Raw genomic sequence first — 11,770 nt, forward strand, 5'->3', positions numbered from 1 at the left:
CCTCCAGGGGATCTTCCCTGAAATGCTGCTTTTCCAGGCTTCCTCTTTCAAGAGCATTTCCACCTAAACTGAAACGCTTTAATCAGAGAACAGACCTCACAGTTCTGCCTCTCACAACTTGTGGCTGAGTGCTGAACACACTCATCCTATGAGCAGCTCAAAGAACAGTTGGTTACCAGTTGTTGGTGGTGGTTTAGTCACTAAGTCATGTCTGAATTTTGCGACCCCATGGACTGTAGCCCAACAGGCTTCTCTGTCCATGGGATTTCCCAGGCAAGCATATTGGAGTGGGTTGCCAGTTCCTTCTTCAGGAGGTTTTCCTGACTCAGGGATCAAACCTGGGTCTCCTGCATTGCAGGCGAACTCTTTACCAATTGAGCCACCAGAGACCAGCTAGTGTTTAATAAACAGTGGACTGAAATACTACTTATTTGAGAGGCAACTAAAGAGTCCAGAAAATAAATCTGTATTTTGGACTCAGGTCTGCCAGTGACATGGTAGATGCCTTTGAAAATATTACCTCTACACACCCCAAATAGTCCAACAAAAAGGTCAACTTCAGTGAGATAGTTGGGATGATGCCTTTAAACATTTCCAAGTTCCCAAGAATGCCTTTCAAACTTTTAAATTTCTTGGACCTCTTTGCTTGACCAAAAATTCCTTAGGCCACCTGTTAAACTCATTTTTACTTGGCACTTCCAGAAAACCTCATCTAGTCCATGAAATTTTCTCCAAAGGATAATAGAGTGAGCCCATTACACAGTACAACTGACCTAAAAAACTGGATAAGCCATGGAAGACCAAACTTGGAAGAGCTATTTTTGCTCAAAAACTAAAGACTATAATAATGTGGAAAAAATAAACAAACTATGGAAAAAGAGAAATAAAAGGAAAAAAGATTGTTTGATTTCATTTCTACCCAGTCCTAGACCATGCTGAATTTCTGAAGAATAGAGGAAATGGATAAATCAGCCCCAAGTTTTCAAAAATCGAAACAGAGGAAAAGAATTTTGAAAAATATTTAAATAACTATAATAATGAGAGGATGAGACAGGAAAAATATTATCAAATCAGTAAGAATTTTTAGACCCTTTTAATTTGGTATAAAATGGAGTAACCCTTTGTCAAATGTCAGGATTTGACAAAGGGTTACTCCTAAATTCAGAGACTAAAAAGGAAAGTTCTTCCCATAGACTTTAGTGGGGAAACCAATGCAATTCATGTAAATCAGTTATTTTTAGAGACTCACAGAAAATTAGATGCTGAAATAAGTTAATGAGATTTATAACTCGATTATTTTACAAGGCAAAGGATCTTGACAACTACTGTCACTCAAAGACATAATAAATACACCACCGAGATTATTAGTGATATGTGACTACTGTCTCTCTCAGAGTATTTAGGGATCAACTATAAGAGGTCCCCCACTCCAGTACTCTTGCCTGGAAAATCCCATAGACGGAGGAGCTGCAGTCCATGGGGTCGCTAAGAGCTGGACACGACTGAGCGACATCACTTTCACTCTTCACTTTCATGCATTGGAGAAGGAAATGGCAACCCACTCCAGTGTTCTTGCCTGGAGAATCCCAGGGACGGGGAAGCCTGGTAGACTGCCCTCTATGGGGTCGCACAGAGTTGGACATGATTGAAGCAACTCAGCAGCAGCAGCATAAGAGGTCCCATTAGTCTTTCTTACTCCAGCTATTAATAATATCTGCCCTGCCAACCACGAAGGCAAAGGAAAAGGGAAGTATGACAGAGTGCTATGGTTTTGTGTGTGCTCGGCCATGTCTGACTCTTTTGTGACCCCATGCCGCCAGGCACCTCTGTCCATGGGATTTCCCAGGCAAGAATACTGGAGTGGGGTAACATTTCCTCCTCCAGGGAATCTTCCCAGCACAGGGATCGAACCCACGTCTCTCGCACCTCCTGCACTGGCAGGCAGATTCTCTCCCACCAGCGCCATCTGGGAAGCCCCAGGTGTTAAGGTTTTACATGTCCACTATTTGTTTATTTATTTTTACTTGATACCCAATTATAGTGTATGTGGAGTCTATTGACAAGAGTTAAGTGTTGAAAATGTTTCCATGAGTAATGTTTTTTAAGTAAATGATGAGTTGATCATTCAAAGATTAGAAAATATGATCACTGTTAGCACATACTAAGAATAAAGTCAAATTTTGTGCTAGGGTAGCATTTCACAGTCTTGGCACTGTTTTCATGCCAGAGCATTCTTTGCCTGGCAGGGACTGGTGTGCGTCGGGGGTGCTTTTCTTATGAATTGTAGTATGTTTCCTGAATCCCTGGCCTCTATACACTGGATTATTCCAGTACCACCTATAGGCACCCCCTGGCCCCCGGGTTCTAACACCCCAAAATATCTCCAGACATTACCAAATGTTTCCTGTGGGGCAAAATCACCCCCTGGTGAGAATCACTAGAGTAAGGGTTCAGGTTACAAACAATAAAAGACAACAGAACTTCCTTCATAGTAAAATTCTACTCCCAGGACCATTTCACTCTGTGGTACAGAGACCATTCCTAACCCATGCCGGACTACAGGGACTCTATCCTATTTTTAAAAAGAATTCTGCCAAGTCATTCCAAACCTAAATCTTCTACAACAACTCCTTCCAAAGTTTAACCACAAACTACATTCTTCTGAGTGATTTTGTACGTGTATCTGTGACATAGTAGTGATTAGCTGTGGGATTGCTGTCAAGGCTGCAACTGTAAAGGGGATTTAAAGAATCAACACCAGTGACTGACAGTTGGCTACTGTTGTGTTTAGATTTTAAGCTTTGTAATTACACATTCTATTATAACATACTATAAAGTGATAAAGGCAATCCTGTTTCTAAATGTTTACCTTCAGCAAGACATACTAATTTGGCCAAATTGTATCCAAAATAATCCAAGGAAAGCTTTCCTCCTTTTTCTCAAACTATTCCTCTGTTCAGTATGAAACTGGGTAAAAGCTGCAGATGAAAACTTTAAGGAACCACCATTACTTTCAAGCGAAAGGAAACTAACTGCCCAGAGTATACTCCAATGATTCTCAATCAGGATCAGATTTTTAAAAGTCACTTCAGCAAGAGTTTTCTAATAAATACTGAAATCACAAGGATTACTAGATATCATAGTAGTTTCCTTATCAGTGAGAAAATTCATCAGGACACGTTACCAGAGACCTAATTTGTTAGTCTTTTTGAAAAATAAACCCCCTCATCTCCAAGATATGCTAATTGATGGTGTTAAGAATGAAAACTGTTTTGCAATGGATAAATGACATTATACACACAGAACCTGATACAACCTATCAGGTTACTCCTTCAAAACGATCTTTCCTCCTGGTTGATAACATTGTTTAGGTTCAGTAAATTTTTTCTAAAAGGGTATAATTAGTTTCCATTTTAAAAACCACATTTTCTGTGCTTTTGAGCACATTTTCAACATGCTTCCCCCATGCAGTGAACTTTACTGGGATAAAAATCGAACCACTTAAGTCAAAATTCTAGAGCATGATAGGGAAAGAAATAAACACAGGAGTGAAGAAAAGTAAATGCCTAATGGAAATTCCAACATATTAACACAATGCCAAAATCTTTTACTTGTAAATCAAAACTTTCCTTGCTTGCAGGACACATATAGTTTTGATCATGAGTTCTTCAGAGAAGTGCAAAATGATGATGGTGAAATAAAAGTATTAACCAAGAAGAAATTCTAGTATAACAATACGTGCTATTTGCTTGAGATTTCACACTAATAACTCTAAGAGGTGGAAGAAGAAGAAATTTGAAAGTAAATCATCTACTATTTATTGAAAATGGGCTGAAATTTGAACTAGCTTGTGATTTTCACATTCAAAGTTGGGAGATGAGAGAAAAAGGCCAATTCCACCTTCATCTTCTGTCTCTCATTGGAGGATAAGCTCACTGATCTCACCTTGTCTCTGTCACCAGGACTAACCATTAATAAATAGATATTTTCAAGGATATCTGAACTCTTCTGGAATGCTTTCCGTCATCAGAATAGAATATAAGTCATCTTTTCTATATCTCTGGTGACTGAGCAAAACAGAACAAAGACCACAGAAATCAAGAAAGTACCATTCCTATATTAGTACAGAGAATGAAGCATAAATCTGGGTATTAGGAAAAGAAAAAAGGGCACATCACAAGAGGAAGAGTAGTAATATGAGTACACACAGATGACACCACCCTAAAGGCAGAAAGTGAAGAGGAACTAAAGAGCCTCTTGATGACAGTGAAAGGGAGAGAGTAAAAAGCTGGTTTAAAACTCAACATTCAAAAAACTAAGAGCATGGCATCCAGTCCCATCACTTTGTGGTAAATAGATGGAGAAAAATGGTAACAGTGATAGACTATTTTCTTGGGCTCCAATATCACTACAGATGGTGACTGCAGGCATTAAAAGATGCTTGGCTCCTTGGAAGAAAGCTATGACAAACCTAGACGGCGTATTAAAAAGCAGAGACATCACTTTGCTGACAAAGGTCTATATCGTCAAAGCTATGGTTTGTCCAGTAGTCATGCATGGATGCGGAGAAGGCAATGGCACCCCACTCCAGTACTCTGGCCTGGAAAATCCCATGGACGGAGGAGCCTGATGGGCTGCAGTCCACGGGGTCACGATGAGTTGGACACGACTGAGCAACTTCACTTTCACTTTTCACTTTCATGCATTGGAGAAGAAAATGGCAACCCACTCCAGTGTTCTTGTCTGGAGAATCCCAGGGACGGGGAAGCCTGGTAGGCTGCCCTCTATGGGGTCGCACAGAGTCGGACACAACTGAAGCGACTTAGCAGCAGCAGCACGTACGGATGTGAGAGTTGGATGATAAAGAAGGTTGAGCAACGAAAAACTAATGCTCTCCAGCTGTGGTGTTGGAGAAGACTCTTCAGAGTCTTCGATCCCAAGGAAATCAATTCTGAATATTCACTGAAAGTACTGATGCTGGACCTGAAGCTTCAATCCTTTGGCTACCTGATGTGAAGAACTGACTCACTGGAAAAGACCCTGATGGTGGGAAAGACTGAGGGCAGGAGGAGAAGGGGGCGGCAGAGGATGAGATGGTTGGATGGCATCACTAACTCAAGGGACAGGAGTTTGGGCAAACACTGGGAGATAGTGAGGGACAGGGAAGCCTGGCGAGCTGCAGCCCATGGGTTCGCAGAGAGTCAGACACGACTGAGTGACCGAACAACAACAATATAAGTACAACCAAGAAACTCTGGATTTGCTACAGTCTCTCCCATATTTGGAGGATTAGAGGTTCATACATTTTCAAATCTATTTTACTGCACAAGAGACTTGGTCCCATATTGTCTGCTGCCCAATTCTAATGGACGGAGGTTCATGACATTGTACAGGAGGCAGGAATCAAGACCATCCTCAAGAAAAAGAAATGCAAAATGGCAAAATGATTGTCTGAGGAGGCTTACAAATAGCTGTGAAAAGACGAGACACAAAAGGCAAAGGAGAAAAGGAAAGATATACCCATTTGAATGCAGAGTTCCAAAGAATAGCAAGGAGAGATAAGAAAGTCTTCCTCAAAATGATCACTGCAAAGAAATAGAGGAAAACAATAGAATGGGAAAGACTAGAGATCTCTTCAAGAAAACTAGATATACCAAGGGAATATTTCATGCGAAGATGAGCACAATAAAGGACAGAAATGGTATGGACCTAACAGAAGCAGAAGATATTAAGAAGAGGTGGCAAGAATACACAGAAGAACTGTACAAAAAAGATCTTCATGACCCAGATCATCACGATGGTGCGATCACTCACCTAGAGCCAGACATCCTGGAATGTGAAGTCAAGTGGGCCTTAGGAAGCATCACTAGTAGCAAAGCTAATGGAGGTGATGGAATTCCAGCTGAACTATTTCAAACCCTCAAAGACGATGTTGTGAAAGTGCTGCACCCAATACGCCAGCAAATTTGGAAAACTCAGCAGTGACCACAGGACTGGAAAAGGTCAGTTTTCATTCCAATCCCAAAGAAAGGCAATGCTAAAGAATGCTCAAACTACTGCAAATTGCACTCATCTCACTCACTAGCAAAGTAATGCTCAAAATTCTCCAAGCCAGGCTTCAACAGTACGTGAACCGTGAACTTCCAGATGTTTAAGCTGGTTTTAGAAAAGGCAGAGGAACCAGAGATCAAATTGCCAACATCCGGTGGATCATCAAAAAAGCAAGAGAGTTCCAGAAAATCATCTACTTCTGTTTTACTGACTATCCCAAAGCCATTGACTGTGTGGACCACAACAAACTGTGGAAAATTCTGAAAGAGATAGAAATACCAGACCACCTGACCTGCCTCTTGAAAAACCTGTATGCAGGTCAAGAAGCAACAGTTAGAACTGGACATGGAACAACAGACTGGTTCCAAATAGGAAAAGGAGTATGTCAAGGCTGTATATTGTTCCCTTGCTTATTTAACTTATATGCAGAGTATATCATGAGAAATGCTGGGCTGGATGAAGCACAAGCTGGAATCAAGATTTCCGGGAGAAATATCAATAACCTCAGATATGCAGATGACACCACCCTTATGGCAGAAAGCAAAGAAGAACTAAAGAGCCTCTTGATGAAAGTTAAAGAGAAGAGTGAAAACACCAACTTAAAACTCAACATTCAGAAAAGTAAGATCATGGCATCCGGTCCCATCACTTCATGGCAAATAGATGGGGAAACAGTGGGAACAGCGGCTGACTATTTTTCTGGGCTCCAAAATCACTGCAGATGGTGATTGAAGCTATGAAATTAAAAGATGCTTGCTCCTTGGAAGAGAAGTTATGACCAACCTAGACAACATATTAAAAGCAGAGACATTACTTTGCTAACAAAGGTCTGTCTAGTCAAAGCTACGGTTTTTCCAGTAGTCAAGTATGGACGTGAGAGTTGGACTGTAAAGAAAGCTGAGCACCGAAGAACTGATGCTTTTGAACTGTGGTGTTGGAGAAGACTCTTGAGAGTCCCTTGGACTGCAAGGAGATCAAACCAGTCCATCCTAAAGGAAATCAGTCCTGAATATTCACTGGAAGGACTAATGCTGAAGCTGAAACTCCAATACTTTGGCCACCTGATGCAAAGAAGTGGCTCATTGGAAAAGACTGTGATGCTGGGAAAGACTGAAAGCGGAAGGAGAAGGGGATGACAGAGGATGAGATGGCTGGATGGCATCTCTGACTCAATGGACATGAGTTTGGGTAAACTCCGGGAGTCGGTGATAGACAAGGGAGGCCTAGCGTGCTGCAGTGCATGGGGTCACAAAGAGTCGACACAGCTGAGCAAATGAACAGAACTGAAACCTAATGCATGACCTAGCAGTAGTTTTTCCTCCACTTAGTGATAGGCTTAAGTTCTTCAGTAGATTCTGGGATGTGGGAAATTTTGAGACTAGAAAAACCCGATGCCCTGTTTCCTCCAGAATAAAGAGACATACTAGGATGGACGCGTGTAGGATGATGGGCAGAATGGAAACTTCAGTAATAAAGAAAGAGACCATTCTCTTTAGCTCAGCAGTCTTCAACAGGGGTGAAAGTAAAAGAGTACCAAGGAGAGCTGGTGGGTGTGGAAGTAAAAATAAAAGACTGAAAACTGGGAATCTGATCCAAATGCAAACCACCTGCTTGCTGTAACTGATGAAGTGTACAGGAAACACGAAGGATCTCCTTTAGGTGTGATACAATAGTTCAAAGCTGTCATCGGCTACAGAAGCTGGTCAAGGTGAAATGGAAACGCCCTTGGGAGATGTACATTACCTAATTCAAAGTCTACGGGCTGTCGCTAAGCCCCCTGCAGCATACCCTTCAAAACTACAGATAGTAACCCCTGCCTCAAAAACAAACATACAAAAAACCCCTACAAAACAACAACAAAAGCCAAGGAACCACCACAGCTCAAATGCTGCAACTCAAATACAGTATGTATTTATGTACTTAAGGAAACTGACATGATAAAGAAAGCACAGAACAAAATTCAATCAACAGAACAGTGCACAACACAGAGGGTCTGTTGGGCTTACAAAGGCGATCTGAGTATGTCTCTGATCCCAGAAATGAGACTGTCAGAAGGGTGTGTGCCATTTTATGTCCGTTGACAGAGCCCGTGTGTACATGCACGAGAAGACAGGAGGGGATTTACTAAGCTAGCTGCACCATCGCCCTCACCACTGCGTCTGCCTTACCAAACGTTCGTGCGGATGCAGGCTGCAGTAGCTGCTAGACTGTGGAATATGAGAAGAATTGCCCAACATCCCTCCGTAGCCAGGCTGATTCATCCCACTGGAGGAGCTCCAAGGGTCACTGCTGTGATGGCCATCTGTAAAGGACAAAGAAAACCATGACTTTTCCGAGGCACTCAGCCTTGTCTTATAGTCCAGGGCTTTTCCATATCCCCGAAAACAACTGTCTGTGGCACATGCATCTTTGTGTTGGTGAGCTGATTACAGAAGACCACCTCATTATACTTTCCCACGTGGCTCTATATTGCCAAACAAATATAAACATTTAACACAGTTAAAGCGTTCCTAGTAAAAATTCAACTGGAAAAGAACAGAACATATTTCTCCATAGAATTATGTCAAGACAGCAAGGTAGCTAATGCTAAAGAAAACACTTCTCAGATGTCTCCTGACATTTTTCTTCCTATGAAAATCACTGAAAAAATTTAACTGTTCCTGAATTTTGGGGTGAAAATAACACCCTTGAGATAATACACAGATGGCCAGTTTGCAAGTTTTGTGAGCATATAAAGAAATAAGTAATAATGAGAAAGAATATCTCTGACTTCAGAGACTGGGTTTCATTTTTGTGACATACAGAGTAGATGGAATTAAAGTTGGAATTATATCATGGGATGTAATAATTATGGAGAAGGCAATGGTATCCCACTCCAGTACTCTTGCCTGGAAAATCCCATGGATGGAGGAGCCTGGTAGGCTGCAGTCCATGGGGTCACTAAGAATCGGACACGACTGAGTGACCTTACTTTCACTTTTCACTTACATGTGTTGGAGAAGGAAATGGCAACCCACTCCAGTGTTCTTGCCTGGAGAATCCCAGAGACGGGGGAGCCTGATGGGCTGCCATTTATGGGGTCGCACAGAGTCGGACACGACTGAAGCGACCTGCAGCAGCAGCATGTAATAATTAAGGAAGAACAGTCCCAAGTATATAGTTCTGAGTGTTTGTTTCCTTTCTGAATGTTTATATTTTGATATATAGTTATATAGCTAACTTAAGTCTTCAGTAGCAATCGAAAGGGTACACACATATCATAAGGTGGTATCTACATTACAGACAATTTTGAGAGCCTCTGGATAAAACTCCAGAGAAGTTTAAAATGATATGAAAATGATATGAAATATATTTTAGTATCAAGCTAATTTTCTATTAACACCACGTTAAAAATGTTCCTACAGATTTTTTTTCACTCTCTGGGCCCAGAGGCCTCAGTCACTGTTAAGTTTGCTTTGCTTGGTCTGGGTTTCTTAAATTAAGGGTGCAGAGGATCTATGTTACTGCTCAGTTTTTTTCCCCTTCAATAGTTTAACAAAAATTATTAAATGCAAGATGTATACAACATAAGAGTTTTAACTAAAGATGGAGGCTGAAGTTAAAATAAGAGGTCACACAGCAGTGAATTTAAAACACGCTACTGACACGGGAGCGTGCTCAGTCATGACTGACTCTCTGCAACCCCACGGACTACAGCCAGGCAAGTTCCTCCGTCCATGGGGTTTTCCAGGCAAGAATCAAACCCATGTCTCCTACGTCTCCTGTTTCGGTAGGCAGATTCGTTACCGCTGAGACACCTGGGAAGCCTGTGCTACTGAGAATCTCTGAATCGCTTTCATCTAAACTACATTTTCTTCGAGACCTGAATTCTCGGGGTACTGGAGACTCTCACTGAAGGCAGCCATGTGAAATGGGATTACAACGTACTGTGTCTGTGTGATCATCATGTAAAAACATACGACTTTTAAAAAGTAACTATTCATGGACTTCAGATTTAGCTCGGAGACTGTGGAAGTGTAGATTTCATCTTAAATTCAAACATGAAGTCTAAGAAAAACGAACATTTCAGAGAGATGACATGCACGGCAAATAAATTGAGAATATCTATCATTGAACAAGAGTCTCCTGAAACATTTTGACAGGATGCACTATATGGAAATACATTTAGGATTTGTTAACTCAGACACTTTACTCAATGCAGACTTACAAAAATACACATTTTACATAAATTATGCTTTTCACAGTAAATTAATATTTATCACATCCCATGATCTTGGCATAATGTGTTTTGAAAGAATAGAATTAGATGTGTGCGAATTAATTGTGCTCATCATAAATGTCAACTCAAAAAAAATTTTTTTTTTGCGTTTTGAGTATTCATATGCAGAAAAGCAAATTTGTTCCCCATATTTTGTATGGTCTGACATGGAGAAGAGCCTGTTGTTTTAATCTACCTGATCTCTCCTTACAGTGTGCATGGTTTAAACAAGCGACCTTCCTAAAGGCAGATGGACAAAATCTATCCTTGTGTCCATTTTTCTCCATGAAATTCAGCTTTGGGTGATGAGTCCTTGAGTTGACAGTCTCTGTAAGCATGAGAAATGGTAACACAGTTTCTCTGGTCATAAAAGAGAGGTGTCAATGCCCAAAGTGAAAGTCGCTCAGTCGTGTCCAACTCTATGAGACGCCATGGGGTGTAGCCCGATAGATCCTCTGTCCATGGAATTCTCAAGACAAGAATACTGGAGTGGGGTCCCTTCTCCAGGAGATCTTCCCAACCAAGGGATCAAACCCAGGTCTCCCACATTGCAGGCAGATTCTTTACCATCTGAGCCATCAGGGAAGCCCAAGAGTACTGGAGTGGGTGGCCTATCTCTTCTCCAGGGGATCTTTCTGACCCAGGAATCTAACCGCGATCTCCTGCACCGCAGGCGGATTCTTTACCATCTGAGCTACCAGGGAAACCCGTTGATGCCCAAGTGACTACTACTTAAAGCTGAAGGTGATACACCTTTGTCATGGCACAGAATACACCCGAATGACGTACCTGATGCTCCTACTGAAAGAAAGGGACACCGAGGACAGGTCACAAAGCTAAAAGACCCCGGTTAATAGGCGCTCCATTACATGTGAAACCAATTCTCTCTAATCCCGTGAAAGTGAAAGTCACTCAGTCGTGTCTGACTCTTTGCGACCCCATGGATTATAAAATCCATGGAATTCTCCAGGCCAGAATACTGGAGTGGGTAGCCTTTCCTTTCTCCAGAGGATCTTCCCAACCCAGGGATCAAACCTAGGTGTCCCACAGTGCAGGCAGATTCTTCGCCAGCTGAGCCACAAAGGAAACCCAAGAATACAGGAGTGGGTAGACTACCCCTCTCCAACGATCTTCCCGACCCAGGAATCGATCCAAGGTCTCCTTCACTGCAGGCAGATTCTTTACCAGCTGAGCTATGAGGGAAACCCAGGGACCCATTCAATTCAACTTTACAGATTTTCCATGGAATTTCATATGTGAACTAACAACCTAAAAGAGCTAAGACTCTACAGGGAAAGGAAACAAATTCCTTTGAAACAGAATGATTTTGAACGTGTCCACTCTAATCTAAGGGAGATGCCAAGCCACGCCCCTGGGCTCTCCTTCCCGTGACATGGTCCTTCCTGGAAGAGCAAGAAGGAGGAAATCCCACGGCACTTTGCCAAGGCAAAATGAGTTAAA

At 41.8% G+C, this 11,770-nt stretch overlaps 1 protein-coding gene across 22 annotated transcripts in view; it reads right to left on the reverse strand.

Moving 5' to 3' along the window:
* TCF4 (transcription factor 4) overlaps positions 1–11,770 on the reverse strand; it is a 386,429-nt gene that overhangs the window by 52,130 nt on the left and 322,529 nt on the right. For all 22 annotated transcript variants that reach the window (XM_055559678.1, XM_055559659.1, XM_055559664.1 and 19 more), the window contains one exon: positions 8,220–8,353. In XM_055559678.1, the coding sequence (XP_055415653.1) occupies positions 8,220–8,353 (134 nt within the window). The remainder of the gene's footprint in view (positions 1–8,219; positions 8,354–11,770) is intronic.

The sequence above is a fragment of the Bubalus kerabau genome, chromosome 21 (genome assembly GCF_029407905.1).
Source record: "Bubalus kerabau isolate K-KA32 ecotype Philippines breed swamp buffalo chromosome 21, PCC_UOA_SB_1v2, whole genome shotgun sequence".
NCBI lineage: Eukaryota > Metazoa > Chordata > Mammalia > Artiodactyla > Bovidae > Bubalus > Bubalus kerabau.